The sequence below is a fragment of the Barbatula barbatula genome (genome assembly GCF_947034865.1).
Source record: "Barbatula barbatula genome assembly, chromosome: 9".
In the NCBI taxonomy this organism is placed as follows: domain Eukaryota; kingdom Metazoa; phylum Chordata; class Actinopteri; order Cypriniformes; family Nemacheilidae; genus Barbatula; species Barbatula barbatula.
The window spans coordinates 21543988-21566521 of record NC_136772.1 but is presented as its reverse complement, the minus strand read 5'-3'; the positions used below and the strand labels follow the sequence as shown (position 1 = coordinate 21566521).

Sequence of the window (22534 nt, the reverse complement as noted above, 5' to 3'; positions counted from 1 at the left end):
TCTGAAGAAAAATAAAGCTTCTTAACTACAATGAAAACACAGGAGTCGCCAGACAGCTGCTAAACGACACACAGGAGATGAAGGAAGACATGAAGGAAGCAAGAGGGAAGAGGGAAGGGAAACAGGGGTGGCCGCAGGTGTCAGGATGCCTAGGAAAATGGAAAGCCTGCCAAAAAAATGCCCTAATGTGTAATGAATATCCAAGGAAGAATTGACAAAACAACAAAGGGAAGACGACAAAGGTCTCGAAGACTAAGACCCGGGCCAAAGATCAGGAGTCAGGTTGCACAGCGAGGAAGAGTGTCTGTTTGGGAATGTTGGTGGAGCGTTCCGGAACACTGACGGAGACGCTCAAATGAAAGCACACTATGCTCTTGAGGATTCTCTTGTCGTGCGGAAGAGAGGGAGATTCCTTAACCCCCATTAGGGAGGGCCGACAACAGGGGTGTGTAAGATGTTCGGGGTCTCGGACTCTGGAGAAAAAAGATAACCTCATCCATCTTTGTACTAAAGTTGTTCCTGACAGGACGCGTTTGACTGAAGAGGGGTGTCGTGCTACAAAGGCCCATGATATGAGGGTTTCCGGCACGTCTGAGGGTGTGCAGACAAAAGGAACATTGCTCTCCTTCCTCAGACACATCAATTATCTTGAACCCACTTCATGCCACCTGATACTGAAGGAAGGCCTCCGCTCTGATCTCCGCTTTTAACAACCATGAAGAACAATGCTTATAAATCATATATATGACCTAGAATCACTCAGACCATTGAAACGGAGACAAAACACTAATGAATTATCAACCTGCTGTCTGCCACTTGTACATTTCCTGCCATTTCTATGTAAACGGGATTCAAATATTGTATGTATATAGCGCTTTTCTAGGCACTCAAAGCACTTTACATTGAAGGGGGGAATTTTTGCAATTCTACAATGAATTACGTATTTTTTTTTAATATATGTGTTTTCAAGCAAGGCTTCTATGAAACGATGCAACGTTGAAAAAAATGCTATGTAAATAAACTTACATTGACGTGGAGCAAAATATTATTTTCAACTCACTGACTAAATAATTTTGGGTCAGGATACATTGTATTGCTTATTTTCTCTTAAAAACTATAAAATAATAATTGTTATTATTATGTATTAGGAGTAGAAGTAGTTGCATTGTTATGCTATTATTGTTATTATTATTATTATTATGGCTGTTGCTTCAATTATTATTATTATTATTATTATGTTATTACTATGTTATTGCTGTTATTATTATCATTTATAAGTAAAAAATATGCCTTTATTGTTTTTATTTTATATACCGTGACCAAAATGCAAGGAAAGAAATGAACATTTTTGTTATGTGCAGTACATTTCCACAGTGGCAAACATAATTGACAGAAAATGCAAAACTGTACTCATCTACTGTACACATCTCTATGCGTTATTTAACATTTTAATTCATTTATCTTTATTTCATTAAAACTGAATCACGGGAAAGGATTAAGGGGAAGGTTTTTTTAAGAGTACATTAAAGTAAACCTTCGGTTAGACGCCGAGAGTGAAAAAGGAAACAGCAGGGAGTACAGCGACAAATTAGAAATACAAAAAATAAAATCCAGAGCGAGAGAGAAGAGAAAAAGAAAAAGGTGAAGTGCATTAAAGCAGTCCACGGTGCTTCAATAAAAGGCTCTGAATGAGCAGAGTGGTAATCATAAAAAACTCCATCTATTCTGAGCCAGTCCATTAAGCAAGGCAGGGGGAGAGCGAGACAGTCCATTAAGCAGACCGAGAGGGGGGGAGAGCCAAGAGAGAAACAAATGGCTATACTTCAACTCCATAAAGCTCTATAAATGCATTCAACACACTGTAGAGCTACCGCTCTGTTCATATTCCATTTCATCTGAACATTGTGACTATTCTAGATTGGTCGTTTTATTGAGGGAGAAGAGAAATGAGCAAATGAATGAAAGTGCAACAAAAGACCGAGGTCGGTTATGAAAGAAAACTAAATAGTGGATCGATGCATCAGTGCTGGTTTTAGTTCGGAAGGCTTAATAGAAACCTTGAGATAAAAACCTCACAAAAAATACTTTTCTACTAAAAAACATATTTGAGATCGCACGTGATATTTAAATATTTATATATACGTTCATAGCGAAGATATTCTCATGAACTAGTTCAACGTGTAACTACGTAGAAGAAAACTGTGTGTTGATTCTCTGAAAATGGCGGGAGGACCCGTTTAAAAATTTGTTTAGTAATTTTGCAATTGCATTTGGTTGCTGCGGAGACATAAATTACAAATTGATATAATATTGATTAATGAAATGAAGGTGATTTAAATAAACGATTATTCAATCCCCACGAAATGACATGAAGGGTAGAAAACGTATCCAAGAACAGCACTTCTAAAGATCTGATAGTGTGTGATCTTACCATTGTGCTACTGTTCAGATCCTCCATCTGAGGGGGGGTCAGGGCAGAATCACTGCTGCTCCGTACCAACAAAGGTGTAGCTGAAACACACACACACACACTTATCAGGGGGGTAATACAAAAGCAGACAAACAAACTAGACATTTAACCCCTGCATCTGCTTTCCCATCACCATTTAGGAATTACAACCTTAATCATAATAGTTACAGTATATATTACAAAGTGTAACATCAAAATCGAATCTTATGCCACGTTTTTCTTTTGTGGTTTTGAGAAGTTTCACGTACACACGACACCGTTATTAAAACAATCCGCATTTACACAGATCCTCAAAAATGACTAAAACGCTGTTTTACGACATCACTTTGTAAAGAAAAAGAGTCCTTGACGATTGATTGACGGTTTATTGAAAGACGGACTTCCGTCGCTAAAGAGACCATACAATACGGAGCGCTGCAGTTCTCCTCATTCATAGTGAAGAGAAGCGTGCGCACATATACAAACAAGATGGTGAAAGGTTTGGAAATCCGAAAGGTTTCCTTCCATTGAAGCTCGTCAACAACGCCATCGACAAAGTTGTACCACCATCTACTCGTCCACCCGGGTCTGATCCAAAAGCACAGTTTAAAAACCCCTCGTCGTTGTGAATGAGTGTTAAGATTTTTGCAGTAGGTCTCCGCTGGTGGTTATAGCACTGGTGTAGTAAATCTACACTTTGCTGGAGAAGCTTTAACAAACTATTGCGCAACGCAAAATAACCCATGTGATCTGCCATTTATGTATTTATTTCTCCTTCGTTGTGTTTGGGTGTACATGCACATACCACATGTGGTTTTCTCATTCTTGCGTACTTCGGGGTTTACACAGACATTTTTAACCCGTTTTAAAAAGTTTGCGTTATCAGTCCCCTAAAACGCCGTTTCCGTGTAAACGGACAGCCAAATCGCATAAATTGTTTTGCACTTTCCCTTGAAAACGGTCTCGTGTAAACGGCCCCTAAATTCATACATCTAGTATTATTGTGCAAGCTTCAACAATGCATTCTTTAGAAAAAAATCATCATCATCTATCACCTAAATCTTCTTTTCTGGCCCTGAAATGCAGAGATAATATTAAGCAATATCACAGCTTAATATCCATGATCCAATCAAGAGCAAATAGATGAAATCCGTTCCCACTAGGTCTGAACAATTTATTGCATATTCACAAAATATCTGCAGTGATTTAGCTGGTGATATAAAATAAAGCAACACTGGTGATGAACACGACTCCTCCGGGGGGAAATCACCGTATAACAGTAGAATTCTCTATCTTCCAGAAATGCTTCACATTACGTAGGTTAAATTACAAATGTCATTTCGAGCCGTCTTGAATAATTGACCCAGTGCATTTCGTGACTGGACATGTGCGTGTGTTGTATTGTTATGAGATCCGTTTCTCCAGCTCGGCAGCAGAAGCTGAGAGTTTGAACCCAGAGTTAAACACAGTTTACATCTCACTTATTCACACTTCACTGGAGCACAGGCCCGTCAAGCACCTTGTGTGAGAGAGGACGGCAGAAATCTGACAGCGATTCAAGAGGCTTTAACGGAATATTTTGTTCTTTTCCTGCAAGCAAACATCGGCTGTCTCCGTGTCAGAGGCTTTGACACAACGCTTTGTACATTCCAGTTGGCTGCTTCCCTCAAGCACGCCGCATTCGACTTTTTCAGACTTGTTGGCTTCCATCAATAGTTTAAAACGCCTTTAACTGCGCATGTGGGCCTAAGCTGTCAGCGCTCAAGAATCCAGATCAGTCTGAGGAGATGAACCCGTATGTACGTATATGTATGAATATGTATACCTATATTTATATATGAATATATACGGGACAGTACCAGTCATTCTTTATTCCGATTTATAGCATAACAGTTAACTAATCATAACTATGGAGTAGGACAATTGTAACTTTGGGAATGATGTTGTGACTAAAAGCATATCAAATAAATCGAAAGCTGCATCGTGTTATTTAAGCAATTCAAAGTAGCCCCCATTTGACTAGAATTAGCAAAATGGTTCTCTTGGGATTTTATCATCCAGTTTCTTAAACTCCCAGTGAAATTAAAATTCACAATTCCCATTTTTTCATGAAATAATGCAGCGTTTATTGTATTTAGCTTATTAATGCGGGTCATTATCTTGAAAATGAATGTGCCCCTGTAATCTTCAGTTAAGATCTCAAAAATGCACTTCCGTCATTAACTCCTCCCCTTCAACTGTCAGTCTGCTACCAGTTCCATTTCAAAATGCAACGGTTGTTTCATTCAACCAATCAAATCTCAGTGAAAAATGCAAGCCACGCCCACAATTGTTCTCATTCGAAAAATGTTACGCGGAAATGCGTCAAAATATGAAAGTAAAAACGATCTCAATGATATGGTGGCACAATTATACTATTACTATGATATTTGTTTACAAAACTAATGTCATACATTTGACCTTACGCCTTGAAATTAAACGTTGTTTTTAATCATTCAAAACATTTCAGTTAAGAGTTTCCAAACTTTTGTCTGGTACTGTATTTAGAAAAAGATATAATGGGTAATAATGGAACAGTGAAAAATGTATGAAAACCACTCCTTCGACGTAAAAAAGATTGATTTGAAAACTTGATTTTCAAGTTAAGTCAGTCTGAGTAAACCTGTCAATGATGCCCTTGTATGCATTATACATCCAAACATTAAAAAAATGAAGTGTAACTTGAGTCTCCTCAAGCAGCCTAGTGATTTTGCTTAATATATCCGTCAATATCAGTTTATCCTACATGTGAGTACACTATTCACTGTTTAATGGTTGCCGATCGAAGCAGTGTGGTAAAGGTGTAATATCAGCACCTATTGTACTATTGCTCTTTCATGACATATCGCTTATTGCTCCCCGAACTCTTTGTAAGTCGCTTTGGATAAAAGCCTCTGCTAAATGACTTAATGTAAATGTAAAGGTTTTAATTTCGCACATTGAAATAATGACTCCCAAAAAGCTCTTGAAGGCCGCTCAGCAGAGCAAAGATGGCGACGCCATAAGTGATATCCCCTTCTTCCGCCTATCGCCAGTGCAATACTCTTCAGGCAACGAACTGTAGCCGCTCAAGGTGAATGACCTGGAGGTCCGTTCCCGCAGGCTTAATTCGAAATTTGGGGGGATAAAAGAAGGAACAGAGCAGGGGCATTTGTGACTGAGCTCATATCCGCGCTGTTTGGCAAAGACAAATTTCCTTAAATTGTTTCACGCTCATAGGTCGTTGCAACTAAAGCCGGCAAATGGTGAAAGGTCAAGTCCGATCATTGCGAAGTTAAACCACGACAGAGATAAAGACTTGATCCCAGTGAACGCTCCGTTGTTTTACATGGGGAAACCAGTGCGTATCTTCCCGGATAATTTATTTTTGGAGTAATTTGCAGACTCTCTACCTGGCAAATGACTCACCTTGATCAAGTCTAAATTGCTGGACTGGTGCGTTGGGCTGGTTAGGGGAGACAGTAAGAACTCCAGTTAAGTTATGCTTTGAGTCTTTTTGTACTTAACAGGTTTATATGTAATAGATTTTGTTAGCAGGGGAGTATGTTCATAGTTTTTTTTCCGTCACTGTTTTGTGGAGAAAGTATATAGTTTTTTCTCCCTGTCCTCTTCTACCTTCCAGGTGATGAGTGAATTCTGCCATTTCAATTGGGGAAACGGCTTTTAAGTTCCGGGGTTTAAGTTGTGACAGAGTTTGCCAGACTTTTTATATTTCAATGCTTATAATTTGCTATGACAGGGCTCTAGAGTGCGACTAATTTGGTCGCACATGCGACCTAAATTCTCAATGGTGCGACTTAAAAAAATCTGAGGTCGCACCGGTGCGACCAGCCGTTCGATGGAGAAAAAAAGGCTCCGCGACTCAAGTCTCCCTGTCACACATAAGTCCCATTACGTGGTCTAAACCAATTGGAGATAGTGTAGGGCGGACCCCCCTCTGATTGGCCGTGGTCCAGATATTCCTATACGTGCGTTTACATTTGAAATCGCGTGTGGTGCAATCAGACAGAGATAGAGGTGAGTAGAAAAGATGAAAAGAACGATTGAAAACTTTTTCGATAAGACTCCGTGCAATAATCTTAAACATTGCTCTGACACGGAGCCATCAACCTCCCAGGTTATGTCAAGCATTGGTCCGAAGACGGCATTCGATAATGAGCCAGATACGATCGAGTCCAAGCCTAGTATTATCAGATTTTAATTAAAAAAACTGACACAAACCGTCTTTGACAATACTACTGACCGCAGATAGAAACACTGTAAGGTAAATAGACATGCCATACAGTAATGAATCGCAAAATGGAGTTTGGAGGAAACTGAAGATTTGCAGTCGATAAAAATACTTTATTCCACATGTAACCAAAATCATCCATGTTCATGTAACAACTCTATTATTTTGGATTGGCAACCACATAAACACATCGTAATGGTAACGTAAGCAACATTTAAAAACATAAAACCAGACTCGCCGTGAACGGTTAAACTACGTAACGTTAGCCTACAAAACAAAAAATATGCTGCCAGTTGTGCCACCTGGCCGTCAAATGTTTCATCGCCTGCGTCACGGTACCAACAGTGTAGGAAAACCATGACGTTTTCTAATACGTAATTACGCACATGCTCAGAACGGATCGTGCAGGTGGAACGGATCGTGTACTGACACCGTACATGGCATTCCTAATCGACGGAGACACAGATGTTGTAAATGTATCTAAACCAACTGAAATGTATTTCAGTTCAGTGAAGAATACTTTTTCAGTAAGTTACCTTTCTTTGGTAAAAAACTAAATTTTTACCAGATTTTTAGTTAATCATTAACAAGTCAATATCGCCTAAATGGGATCCGGTCGAAAATTTGGGTGCACCCAAATTTTATGCTGGTGCACCCAAGAAAAAAAATTAGGCGCACCAGTGCAACCAGTGCAAAAAGTTAGTCTAGAGCCCTGTATGACCCTTTTGCAACTTGGTACGTTACCCAGGTTAAAACAGACAAAGTATTTGCACACCTTAATTCTCTTTCCCACATTAGCCAGATTGAACAGAGAAGCCTTAAAGTGTGTTCACACCAAACGCGCGAATGATGCGAGTAAACAAAAAATGTTCAATCGTCCAACTACACGCGAATAGCGCGATTTACCAGGTTTGGTGTGAACACTCTATTAGATGTAACTGGATCTCACAAGTATACCAGCCTTTTTTTACTCAAAGTCTAGGGGTTTGCCATTTTATTTCCTGACCCCAGTTCTATAAATATAATAATTGTAAAAAATAATCTTGATGCTTATTTAGACCGCTCCTCCACATTTAGAGCTCTCATATTTTACATTCAGTTTCTACCTTACATCACTGATGTATTTCTTGAATTTGGGAGATGTTAAAGGTAGTATTACGAGGTAATAAAAGTGCCTATGAACAGAGTAGGAAGAAGGAAAAATTTAGACATATTGCTGAAATTGAAATTCCAAATGGTAAGGCTTCAGGTTCTGACGGGTTCTGTATTTAATTTGATAAAACTTATGCAGACATAATAGCCCTGTTACTGCTAAGAGTGGTAACTCATTCCTTTAAGAATAAAGTGTTCCCCTGATTCGCTTGAGGAAGCAAATGTTTGTTTGTTATTGAAAAAAGATAGAGATTGCACAGATCCCTCCAATTACAGACCGTTAAGGTTGAGTCCCTCTCCTTTAAAATTGTGCACAGTCACTTTACCTATCAAGGACTGGTTATTGCTGTAGATCCAAAATACATATTTAAACTTGCAATAAAGAGCCTTAAATCTAACATTCTTACCATTATCCCTAATTGGCCGAACTAATGCTATCAAAATGGTGGCCTTTCCTAAGTTCTTATATTTGTTTGGGCTGCAAATGGAAGAGCTCTGATGAATTGGAACTATGGCTCACCCTGTTTGGATCAGAATGCGGAAGACATTCCTAGCTGGATTTTCATGGAATCGCATTCTCTAAAAAAAGAGCGGTCCCCTGTTTTACTATTATCCAATTTAAATATTCCTTTAATAAAGAACATTACAAAAAATGTTGTAGTGCATAGCTCCTTTATGACAGTGAAAGAAATTAAGAAGTCTCGTGGTATTATGCAGCCATCCCTTTATTCTCCTATCTGTGAGAATCATCATTTCATACCTGCTAAAGTTGACAAAACCATTTAAACATGAAACAATAAGGGTCTTTCTAGATTGAATGATTTGTACACAGACTGGAATTTCTCTGCTTCTTTTGAGCAGCTTTTTTGAAGATTCCCTCATTCTCACCTTTTCCGCTATTTGCAGATTCCACATTATGTTCAACGGGCTTTCTCTGATTATAGGATTCAGCAGGAGGAGTATGGTTTCTATAACCTAACAAGCACCAGATTCTAGGCATATGGTTTCACAATTTGTCTCCCTGTTCTCTGTGCAGTTAAACACATCTTCTGATCACATTAGGGTTGCTTGGGAAAAGGAGGACCTTTGGTCAGAAATCTTGGAGAGAATACACAGCTGTTCTATCAATGCAAGACTCCAATTAATTCAATTAAAAATTGTGCACATGCTCCACTACTCCAAAACCCGACAACACAAGATTAATCCAACGGTGTCTCCTATTTGTGATCGATGTCAGGGTGCAGAGGGAACATTATCTCTTTGTTTGTGGTTCTGTTCAAAACTTCAGAGTTACTGGTACGATATTTTCCTTTGGTATGCAGAAGCATATGATCAGACTATTTCTCCAGAGCCATCGTTGGCTTTTCTGATTAAGTTTTCTCCTTGCCTTATCATTCACAGTTGGCATTAATGCTGGGCATGGTGGTGGCCAAGAGAAGTATACTAAGGGGTTGGAAAGCAACGGTTCCTTCATGTTTCAGAAATGGCTCCGTTTTAAATCTTGAAACAATATGGCTCAAGGAAGTGAAGTCTCAGAATTTTTCTACGGTCTAGGGTCCCTTCATCCAACATTTGCACGACAACAGAACTAAAGGATTGATGCAAATCTGTTACAGTCTGTTTGTGTTCTGATTTTAATCCCTCTCTTTGTGCAATTTGAATTTTATCTAGGCATGTTTTATATTTGTAATCTCGTCTGGCTTTTTTGTTGTTAGAAAATTAATAAAACAATATTGCATAAAATACATTTTTACATGATTAACTTTAAATCGTAACAGATTTTGAATCATTTGATATTACAGGGGTTGGCTTAAAGGCAGGGTAGATCATTTGGGAAATGTTAAAGTTTGCCTGCTAGCAGCATAGGATCCCTCCCTCCCGCGAATCACCATCCAAAGACACGCCTCCTCCGAAACACATGAGTGCGCGCACAGACCAGGAGCTGTTGGATTGGTTCCAGTGAAGTAATGTCACATTCTACGGTGAAAAAACATTACAGTACAAAGTAAATAACATTACTACAATAATGGACATCTCCAGGTACCTGCTCTATGTCCGCAATTGTCCCGCTGCCTGCACATCGCACATGACCGCTCTGATGACGTATGATGTCTGGGTGTACGCAGTGGGATGCAAAATACGCTGACTGAAAATGTGCAAAAGACGTATCATTGCCCTCGGACTGAGGAAAGTAATTGGTCCTACGTTTTCCGACCCTACACCATTCACAGACGATATAATTATAAAAATGCCAATGTTTTACTTGACTTATTGATTCCTATCAGGATGTTAAGAGACTTCCAACCAGCATGACAAAAAACTTTTCCGGACAGGATTGCCTACATTGCTTTTAATGGTTCCATAAAGAGCCTTTAACATCCGAAGGATCACCACGTAATGCATGTGTGATGCAATGGCTTCTCACATGTGATCCCAAGGGTGTTTCACGTGCGAATCTACATGGCAGTCACACAAAGAAGGTTTCAAAAACACACGTTTTATGTGTATTTTCTTGGTAAATTCGATATAGAAGTCTAAGATCGCATGAATAAACAACAAAAAATGAACAAATCTAAATGCAAATCTGAGCTGCAAACTTTGATGTGAGTGGTTGCAAGGTAATAAAGCAAATCGCAACTATTTGTGTGTGTGTAAAGGTGCTTTTGTCTGCAGGACAAATACTGTAACACAAGTTATGTCTATATAAAACGGAGGGAAAAAGGTTTGTTCGAATCACTATAAAGGCACCTTTCCAGAAATAAAAAACCTTTTCTTCTACAAAAGGGGGTGGGAAACATATTCCACCATTATCTCCAGCCCTTTCAAACCTAAAGCTCAATGCTAGCGGCTGTTCCCTCAATTTCCACTTCGTATGGAAGTATAGACAAAATGCCCTCAAGTGTTCCCTTTCGGCCTTACTCTCCCCATGAGGGACAATAAGGAGATAAAGTCCTATCTCTGGCCCCCTCCAGACCCCCAGCTGGTCATAGACGGCCAATGTGAAGCTCCTCTTCATTCACTCAATTAGATTTAACCAACGGACCAACAGTGTACCATGCCTTTATAATGCAGCACAAGGACCCTAATATAACAGCTCGTGGCTCTGAATACAGATAAACAAGTTAAACGTGAACAGAAAGAGAGGACATTGTGTTAAGCACAGATCCATGTTATACTGAATACAGATGCACCCATATAAAAACACAATCATTTTTGTTATAACTGATAATTCATGTAATAGATGGTATTAAAGTATGAACACTATTCTGCACATGTTTTAAACAACATTTTCAAACCAACAAATTTTGGCCGCTTTAAAATGTTTATGTGCAAATTCTGTTTTTGAGAGATCGAGTTATTCCTCTTAGTTAAATTTGCTTGTAAAAGCTATAGGCTAGTTGAGCAAGGTGAGAAGAGATATACATAGAATGTAACAAATTCAGCATCCATACATTTATTTATTAGTTTTCTGTCTTATACAGTATATACAATCTATAAATAACTAAATTATATATTTAAGTCTTGACATCAAATAATTTTAATAACAGAAACGAAATATATGTTTTTAAAGACATTCAAGTTAGTACAGGATAAGTGTAACGAGAAGTCAGAGACGTTCGGATCCAAATGCAGTATTTTATTCTCAGAATGGTCAAACAGGCAGAGATCACCGACAGCGTAAGGTATGTATGGGATATCCAGAATCATAAACAGTAACAAGCAGAGGTCAGGGCAGGCAGCAGAGAATCGTAGTCAATATCAAAATACAAAGTAATACACGGAAAAGACAAATACCGGAAACCGCTCAGAAATGTAGACTAGCTAAACAAGACTTTGCGATGAATGAGAGTCTGAACACAGTATATATAGTGAGGTGGCAATGGGAATCATCTGGTGGTGATTGTCTGTGATCTAAGACACCTGGTGGTGGTTAGCATGGAATTATGGGAACTGGAGTTCTGAGTGGAGTGCCCTCTATTGGAGTTCATGGGCACTCCAGCTGACGATCGTGACATAGCCCCCCCTTTAAGGAGAGGATTCCAGACGCTCCTAGAATTGTCGAGGAGGGTGGTGAAGCGGAGGCGGAACTGGGGGCGGGATGGAGAGCCAGGCCCGTGGAGTGGAAGAGAACCTGGAGCCTGCGGTGGAGCAGGCGACCAGGGCGGATCTGGGACCCACCAGGGCGGAGCAGAAGACCACCACAATCGAGCATATGAAACCGAAGCCCACCAGGGCGGAGCAGGCGGCCAGGGCGGAGCAGGCTGTGCAGGCGGCCAGGGCGGAGCAAGCTGTGCAGGCGGTCAGGGCGGAGCAAGCTGTGCAGGCGGCCAGGGCGGAGCAAGCTTCCAGGGCCGAGATGTCCTTCAAGGGACCCGGGCAGACCTGTCGGTTCAGGGGTATAGCGCGGGTCCGACGGTTCAGGAACCGGCACAGGCGTGGATTTGGCCATCTTGTCCCAAGGCTCAGATATGGCAGACCTGACATATCCGCAGACGCGGGCAGTCTCTGGCTGGGCAGACGTGACGCGGGCAGTCTCTGGCTGGGCAGACGTGACGCGGGCAGTCTCTGGCTGGGCAGACGTGACGCGGGAAGTCTCTGGCTGGGCAGACGTGACGCGGGAAGTCTCTGGCTGGGCAGACGTGACGCCGGCAGTCTCTGGCTGGGCAGACGTGACGCCGGCAGTCTCTGGCTGGGCAGACGTGACGCGGGCAGTCTCTGGCTGGGCAGACGTGACGCGGGAAGTCTCTGGCTGGGCAGACGTGACGCCGGCAGTCTCTGGCTGGGCAGACGTGACGCCGGCAGTCTCTGGCTGGGCAGACGTGACGCCGGCAGTCTCTGGCTGGGCAGACGTGACGCCGGCAGTCTCTGGCTGGGCAGACGTGACGCGGGCAGTCTCTGGCTGGGCAGACGTGACGCGGGCAGTCTCTGGCTGGGCAGACGTGACGCGGGCAGTCTCTGGCTGGGCAGACGTGACGCGGGCAGTCTCTGGCTGGGCAGACGTGACGCGGGCAGTCTCTGGCTGGGCAGACGTGACGCGGGCAGTCTCTGGCTGGGCAGACGTGACGCGGGCAGTCTCTGGCTGGGCAGACGTGACGCGGGCAGTCTCTGGCTGGGCAGACGTGACGCGGGCAGTCTCTGGCTGGGCAGACGTGACGCGGGCAGTCTCTGGCTGGGCAGACGTGACGCGGGCAGTCTCTGGCTGGGCAGACGTGACGCGGGCAGTCTCTGGCTGGGCAGACGTGACGCGGGAAGTCTCTGGCTGGGCAGACGTGACGCGGGAAGTCTCTGGCTGGGCAGACGTGACGCCGGCAGTCTCTGGCTGGGCAGACGTGACGCCGGCAGTCTCTGGCTGGGCAGACGTGACGCGGGCAGTCTCTGGCTGGGCAGACGTGACGCGGGCAGTCTCTGGCTGGGCAGACGTGACGCGGGCAGTCTCTGGCTGGGCAGACGTGACGCGGGCAGTCTCTGGCTGGGCAGACGTGACGCGGGCAGTCTCTGGCTGGGCAGACGTGACGCGGGCAGTCTCTGGCTGGGCAGACGTGACGCGGGCAGTCTCTGGCTGGGCAGACGTGACGCGGGCAGTCTCTGGCTGGGCAGACGTGACGCGGGCAGTCTCTGGCTGGGCAGACGTGACGCGGGCAGTCTCTGGCTGGGCAGACGTGACGCGGGCAGTCTCTGGCTGGGCAGACGTGACGCGGGCAGTCTCTGGCTGGGCAGACGTGACGCGGGCAGTCTCTGGCTGGGCAGACGTGACGCGGGATGTCTCTGGCTGGGCAGACGTGACGCGGGATGTCTCTGGCTGGGCAGACGTGACGCGGGAAGTCTCTGGCTGGGCAGACGTGACGCGGGAAGTCTCTGGCTGGGCAGACGTGACGCCGGCAGTCTCTGGCTGGGCAGACGTGACGCCGGCAGTCTCTGGCTGGGCAGACGTGACGCGGGCAGTCTCTGGCTGGGCAGACGTGACGCGGGCAGTCTCTGGCTGGGCAGACGTGACGCGGGCAGTCTCTGGCTGGGCAGACGTGACGCGGGCAGTCTCTGGCTGGGCAGACGTGACGCGGGCAGTCTCTGGCTGGGCAGACGTGACGCGGGCAGTCTCTGGCTGGGCAGACGTGACGCGGGCAGTCTCTGGCTGGGCAGACGTGACGCGGGCAGTCTCTGGCTGGGCAGACGTGACGCGGGCAGTCTCTGGCTGGGCAGACGTGACGCGGGCAGTCTCTGGCTGGGCAGACGTGACGCGGGCAGTCTCTGGCTGGGCAGACGTGACGGAGGCAGTCTCTGGCTGGGCAGACGTGACGGAGGCAGTCTCTGGCTGGGCAGACTTGACGTGACTCTGGAAGGTCGACTCAGACGTGACGTGACTCTGGAAGGTCGACTCAGACGTGACGTGACTCTGGAAGGTCGACTCAGACGTGACGTGACTCTGGAAGGTTGACTCTGGAAGGTCGACTCGGACGTGAGTTGACTATGGAAGGTCGACTCGGACGTGAGTTGACTCTGGAAGATCGACTCGGACGTGGGTTGACTCTGGAAGATCGACTCGGACGTGAGTTGACTATGGAAGATCGACTCGGACGTGACTTGGCTCTGGAAGATCGACTCGGACGTGACTTGGCTCTGGAAGGTCGACTCAGACGTGACTTGACTCTGGAAGGTCGACGATGACGTGACCTGACTCTGGAAGGTCAGCGGTGCTTCTGGGCTGGTGGCCATCTCGTGCAGTGGCGCTGGGCTGGCTGCCATCTCGTGCAGTGGCGCTGGACTGGCGGCCATCTCGTGCAGTGGTACTGGGTTGGCGGCCCTCTCGTGCAGTGGTGCTGGGTTGGCAGCCATCTCGTGCAGTGGCGCTGCTGCCAACTGCGCTTGACACTGATTACCCCCCCAAAAACGTTATTTGGGGTTTCAACCCTGTCTTCTGCCTCTCCCACAGTGAACGGAGAGCCACATAATATCAGTGCATAGTCCATGATATCCCTTAAACTGCCCTTAAACTCCCCTCTAGGTAACCATGATTTATTTGTGTCATTGATTCCGAAACGGAACAAGTCCTTAAAAAACCCTTCATCACAGAACGGTACCTGATGGGATATCTCACTGAATTGTTGGACATACTCCTCAGTAGATAGGTCTCCTTGCCGAAGGTGCAATAGTTGATCTAATGGGTCAATGCTAGAGCTGGGAAGTTGCCATCTTGACCTTGAACCGGGAACAGACATCTCAGTAAAGAGAGGGTACCGGGCTGCTGGATCCTGGTGTGGCGAAGTCTTATGTAACGAGAAGTCAGAGACGTTCGGATCCAAATGCAGTATTTTATTCTCAGAATGGTCAAACAGGCAGAGATCACCGACAGCGTAAGGTATGTATGGGATATCCAGAATCATAAACAGTAACAAGCAGAGGTCAGGGCAGGCAGCAGAGAATCGTAGTCAATATCAAAATACAAAGTAATACACGGAAAAGACAAATACCGGAAACCGCTCAGAAATGTAGACTAGCTAAACAAGACTTTGCGATGAATGAGAGTCTGAACACAGTATATATAGTGAGGTGGCAATGGGAATCATCTGGTGGTGATTGTCTGTGATCTAAGACACCTGGTGGTGGTTAGCGTGGAATTATGGGAACTGGAGTTCTGAGTGGAGTGCCCTCTACTGGAGTTTATGGGCACTCCAGCTGACGATCGTGACAATAAGTCACAATGTGGAGGGGGTCCTTTGAATATTAATGATGCAAATGGGGGACCTTTGAGATACAAAGGTTAAAAAGCACAGTAATATAAATAAAAATATAAAGCTGTTTGTCATTCACAAGCAATGTTAACCCCTGCGACCCCTTTAGCCATGACTGTGCCAAAATGCATTTGTCCCATTATTCCCATAATTGTTTAGGCATTTCTATTATATTGTGTATATTATCACTGCTGGAACACAGTATTGACAGCAACCATCCTTTTTATAATGTTCAACAAAAAAGACCAATACGCTTTCAGGGCTTTTGTAAAGTGTACAATTTGATTTGATGAAATGTTCTCTATTATTAAGCTAACCGATGGTTTAATGCTGCTATTGACAGATATTGATCACTGCTCCGTTGTGCAATACAATCTTTGTTCTTATATGCCTTTTTGTGTTTTCTTCACTTTTAACAAGAGTAAAGTTCTCCATCAAGCAGGAATTAAATTCATATGGCAGTTACCCAAAGAAAGTGTGAAAAGAAGCTGAACTACACTGTACATGGTTTTGTTAGCCTTATGAAAAAGTCATCTTGAGTTTTACTCATTATAAGTGTGCAAAAAGCAGAGAGAGAGAGAGACTGTGAGAAACTACAACTTACACAGACTCTCTCACATCGAATGCTCCTCACATGTTTTCTACTGTAACGTGGTCAACCAAGAATCATCATCTTTGCAGTTTCATGGTATTTTTCCATCTTTCACTCTTCTTGTCTATGAATATATATCTCTACAGAGTTTACAGCATCCAAACATCTTTTAAAATATATTAAGATGCATTCAAATATATCTGCACCTGAGATTGTGCTGCAAAATTAACAATCTCTTAACCAAAATTGCTACATGAAATCAATATTTCATAATTTCCTATTTCTTTTCTTCTTCTTTCACTACAACCTGCGTTAAAGGGGCAGTGTTTGAAATGTTGCGTCATCTAGTGGTGAGGATGCGAATTTCTACCAAAGGCTCACTCCACCCCCCCACTCCCTCTCATAGCACTACGGTGGCTGACACAGGGGTAAGATGTCATCACGTTTTCACTTCTTTGCCGAAGGAGATGACGCATTTACCAAACGCGTTCTGTAGAGCAGTTTGTCCGTTTAGGGCTACTGTAGAAACAACATGGAGAATTCCATGTAAGGGGACCCGCGGCGTATGTAGATAGAAATAGCTCAGTGAAAGCTAACAAAAACACGACACTTCATTATGTAAGGTCTTTATACAGTACATCATAGAGCATTTCTGTCAATAGATCCTCCAAAAATGACACATTGGATCTTTAATATATACATTTACTGTAAAGCTGCTTTGCAATAATGCAAACTTACTAAAAAGCAACACATAAACTGCATTTTAATTTAATTTGCATTGTTTATTTTTGTTGTTCGCTTTAATTATATTTTACAATCGTTTGTGAACGACCAAAACAAACCAGTAGCTCTTAAAAATAAATCTGAAAAAGATCAGAAAAAAATCACAATTATTTTTCTCCAAACTGCGGAGCTCTAAACCGATAACAAAAAGGTTTCCTGTTCAACAGCCCTCTGTAAGCCATCTGGAGAACTCGGCTGTGTTTCAGATCTGAAAGCAGTTCGAGTTAAGTGCTGTTCCATGAATCATATTAAACAGTGGCGCACACCTCCATTAACCATCAGAATTAAGCAGCTACATCCCACGATGACAAGGAACACGTGTGAACACCTGAAGCACAATTACAAAGACTGGCCTTCCTTCACATAACTCCTCAGCATCCATCACTCTCAGTCATGAGCGATTAGCCTTACATGATGGCTTCAATGGATGTGCGTTAGACTCCAGCGTTGACTGATCTGGCAGCTTGAGTTTATTTCTCAGTCTTACTTTGCTTCAGATGCCGATGCCCCTATTCCCGCTGGTCAGATGAGAGCCGGAGGTCATTAAAGGAGGGTGTAACGGATGGTCTGTCGACCAGGAGATGAGTGTAGATTTACACTCGGGGATCGGACAGATGGAGACGCGCAACCAGGGACGAGGGGGACGTTCTGCCCGGTGGTCTAAAACTGGGTCTTTACTCATCGCTGTATGTCTCTATCTTTATCTATCTGACACTTTAAGATGAGCCATCTCTGTCCTTCTCTCTTACTGTTCATGTGTACAAACACAAGAGAACTACAAGCAATAAAGCACATGATTTGCAGATTACAGCCCATGTGCTAAAATTCATTTATGTTTTCCTTGTGCATGTCATGAACTCAAATGAGTTGTTTTAGAAATGATGGAAATAGTTTAGATGCAGGTATTTTATTACATTACATTTTTGTCATAATGATTTAACTCAATTTATGTACAAAACAATAATGCATCTAAAATGTTACCAAATGTCACCAAGATTGCATAATCTGGCAATGTCGATCGACAAATTTTAAAATTACGATATTCCTGTCAATGAAGACACAGTAAAACAGCAAACAGACTGTCGAAGACAAAGTAAAATGCTAAAGCGACACTAGAAAAGAGATCCGACCATCGGATATCAAACCCCTTGGGTCTAACCAAACCCAAAGAAAATATATAGACATATGTCAAAAATATTTGTAGGGTCAAGTATTGATCCTGATTAAAAGAACACCCTGGATGCACTTAAATCTGGAGCTATTGATGAAAAAAAATCAATGTTCCTTTCAATCTCATCGTTCAAAATGTGTTTTAGCAGTAGAGGGAGTGAACAGAGAGAGCTGTGTTGAAACAGACAGAAAAGAAGAGAGCTTCCTATGGGTGTTATGAATAAAAGGTCTGGATACAGGAAAAATACCTATTTTGGTCTAAAAACACATTCAGCGGTGTTTAAACAAGCTGGTTCTTCTTTTAACGCGTGCACCTTACAGAAGAAGATGAAATGGAGGCATTTAACTTGAGTTACACCGACACTATTGCTGGTACTTGCATCAGCATCACTTCACTAAGCTCTCATACTCGTATCACTGCAATCACTTCATTTGATGATAGGGATACAATCAACAGTGTCAATCCAATCAAAAGCCCAATTACACTAGTTCATTCTGATTTAATAATTTAAAGAATTTTAATGAAATCTTTTATTACATTTTGTTGAATTTCATTCTTTATGGCACTTAAGCCCTACGTCGGGAATAGAAAACGTCTGGAGCACTACTGAATACTGTGCAGTACACATTGTGTTCAAGTTAATAGTTTTATAATACAATAATGTACAAAAATTAGTTATGCGGCAAGAATTTTAATGATCTCATCACTTTCCAACTAAGGCATTGAAATATTGTTATTGGAAATAAACCAAATATGTTTTTTAAAATGAAAAAAGTTATTGGTTCTTTGGAAATTCGCACCGAAAATGAAAGATCAAATATATTGTATTGTGGGTAGGGCTGGGCATAATGAGGGAATATGCAGTTAACGTGAAATAAAATGTAAACCGTGAAAGATTTTTCTATTTCGTGTCCACAGAATGTAAATAAATAGGTGTGGTTAGTGGCTGGACAGTACAAGACTTTTAAAATCTGAACAGATTTTCCACACACTTCCAGGCTTTTTGAAAGTTTTAGATAGAAATGCACGATCTGATCAAATCTGCAGACTGGCACCGACTTTCTGCAACAAGTCCAGACTGAATAAATGCACCCGTTAACAATTGAACAAATCAAATAGCCTTTTGACCTTCTTTCAGTCTGTAGTTTTATGATTCTGAGCCTTCTCTCTCACCCGCAGTGCTCGTGCAGGGGTGCAGGGATCTGCGTGAGCAGTTGTTTTGTAAAGCTGTTAATGGTTTTAAAAAAGTTCAACTTCGGGCAAGCCCGGGCCAAACTTGCGTTGTAATGCGCTTCCACGTGATGCGTCGCTTACCCCCACTTTGGGAGACGCGTGTGGAGTCACCAGAGACAAACCTAAAGACAGAGACGACACACTAAAAGTACACATCTGACACAGAGTGAACACCAGTTATGTAATATACTCTCATTGTTTGTTCATATATTCATATTTCATTCATCTTCCTACTGTATACATATGATATAGCCGGAAGATAAATATGTAAGGGATAATGTCCAGGCGGCCGCAGAAATAATTGAAGCGGAGGCTCTTGTATCACGCTGTAGGGGCTTATTACGCGATAACAGCCGGCTGCTTATACACTATCCGCTTGGCACAAGAGAAAAAAACTGGACATGAAATGTGAATTTGAAATATTTGATTTGCTAATTTTTACCGATTGCCGTTTACTTTCGGATTTAGGGTAAGAAACAACGTTCATATGTCACGAACAGGCAATTCGGTTTGATCATTTGTGAATATAATGTAATAGGTTTTTTGACAAAGTATGAATATGTCTTTTAAAAACATGTCAAAATGATTTGCTGCATCCGGGTAACCGTGTTTTGCTAGTTTTGAGAGGTTGTCATCTGGAATTAAACGAACCTGCAAATGTTGCGACTGGCCAATTAGAATCGAGCATTCTAGTCGTGTAATAAAAATAAATAATAAATCTCACTATCGGAACTTAATTTGATATCTTTAGTACATGTTCATACTTGCCGATATTTTAACTACGGTGAGCATTGAGAACTGTAATAAATTAATGAATTAAATAAACCCAAGGAAAGGGAGATGTAAGATATAGAATTATAATGGGAGATTGTTACCGTGAAATAAAATGACTCATTCCGTGAAATAGACTTTTGGTCATTCCTGGCCACCCCTAATTGTGGGTTACAATAATCCAATCAGCGTGATCTGTATTTTTGCAAATATAATATGACATTGTGCTATTCTGAAGGTTCTGTGTGCATTTGCTGACTTCACTTCTGATTCTTAGAGAAAATCTACTTTCTGAGAAGATTTCTCTGTAATACAAAGGGTTCATGATCTACAACCCCGTTAATACGGGCATTTCATTTTTAGGCAGAAACAACTTTTATGCATTCTTGGCAGACCGTGTGTTCACAAAAAGGACAAAAGAGTCAATGAAACAAAGTCGTCAATGTGCACTTAACACCGAGAAGATCCAGTATTCACAACTTTTTAAAGATTTTATTAAGATTCACCCTCGTGTAATTTAAAACGTGTATATGACTTTCTTCTTCACAACACAAAAGAAGATATTTTGAGAAATGTTTTGGTGGTTGTGTGTCTGTATAATAAAAGTCAATGGGGTTCGATGTTGTTTGGATTTTCAAAATATCTTCTTTCGTGTCATAAAGGCTTGAAACGACGACAGAATTTTCATTTCAGCTTGAACTATTCCTTTAAACACTTTCTGACTAGTCTAAAAGACCTCTGGCCTATAATGCTAAATTAAATTACCTTCTAAATACATGTGAATTTTGTTATTTGGTTTGAAGACAATGTTTTGTGTGCACTTTAAGTGTAGCTGACAACACAGGTTTAAGAGAACAGGAGTTCTGCACATTATCAAACAGCACCAGGAACTACGGGAGTTTACAGTTATGTCACGAAACAATTCATAAACATGTCAGAAGTGATGAAAGTGCACAGGTTTGTCTCTGTTAGAGATAACCCCTCCGCCAGGCTTCCTCACGCAGACCGAACGATGATCTTAACCACGAGGCCTCAGGTGACACTTGCCAGATGCCCAGCAGTGGAAAAAAAAGAGCACTGAGGTAAAGCATGTACTTCCTCTCTCCTTCGCTGAACTAGTCTTAAATCACGATCGCTCTCTCCCGCTGTCTTTTTCTTTCATGCTGTCCTATTTCTTTCCACAGCATGCCGGCTCTTCTCCTTCTCCTCATGCTGTCTCGCCCCTGGCCCATCTCACGCCTGACACCATGACGAATGCTGCTTTACAAACTCCGCTGTCACTCGGCCTGGTTTGGATTAGGCGGGAGATCGCTGCCGAGATGTTTACACTGCCCATCAGTGTCGGCACATAAGCAAGGTCAGGATGGAAGAGAAAGACCGGCGGCTGATCGGAAAAGGTTGAGAACGGCAAAGGTAATTTACAACGGCAGCTCCTAAGGGACACGTTACCCACAATCCAAGACCAACAAAGAGACCCTGAGGTTAGAGACCGAGTCAGTGAGGAAAAACCTGGAGAAGCTCAGAAGGATTGAGCCATCGGTCTCAAAACTCGCAAAGGTACAAGTCTTGAAATATTAAGAACAACAACAAGAGTGTGGACAAATTGAACAAACTCGACTCCATTGCTCACGGGGGCGCTAGAGCTTCTTGTAAATGTATTCATTAAATCTACAAAACAATAATAAGGTGCAGGTACATTTTTGCCATTATTTACTCACCCTCTTGTCTTTAAGATCTGTACAACTTTTATTCTCCTGCAGAACACAAAATATGTTTTGAAGAAAATTTGCCACCAAACAACATTGGTCCCCATTGACTTCCATTGTATGACCACAAAACCACGGGAGACATTTTTCAACATATATTAATTTGTCTTCTGAATGACATGAGGATGAATAAATAATAGAATTATATTTATGGGTGAACTATCCCTTGAACATCTCAGTCCAATACTTGCCCAGTAAATGATAATACAAATACATCCAATTTTGCTTTGTTTGACTCCAAACCATCACTCGCATCACATTTTTACTTGCAAAATTCAAGTGATATACGAAATACCTTTGCAGAATGGTTTCATTGAACAAGTTCAGAAAGACGATTCATAAACAGTCCAACCTTCTTTCCATCTGGCCAGTTCTGCACATAAGCTTTGGACTCTGCTTGCCATTATTCAACCGGCCAACAATATCGCCTCCTTTCAAATTGAGAAACATTTCCAATTTTCACATCTCAACTACTTCCCGCTGAAAAACGCTGAGCAATTTTAACGTTTCTCAAACTTAACGTTAAAAGTGAGAAGCGTGAGTGATGAGAACTGTCTACCGACCGCTCCAGTGTGACAGACTAATTAAAGTCTTTCGCTTAAAGTCTCTGGGCTTTAACT

The 22534-nt window shown here is 42.5% G+C and overlaps 1 protein-coding gene across 1 annotated transcript in view; it reads right to left on the bottom strand.

Moving 5' to 3' along the window:
- The window catches only part of pard3bb (par-3 family cell polarity regulator beta b), a 287217-nt gene that overhangs the window by 205593 nt on the left and 59090 nt on the right, over positions 1 to 22534 (bottom strand). Inside the window, exon 5 of the mRNA XM_079465100.1 lies at positions 2432 to 2511. Coding sequence (XP_079321226.1) covers positions 2432 to 2511 — 80 coding nt within the window. The remainder of the gene's footprint in view (positions 1 to 2431; positions 2512 to 22534) is intronic.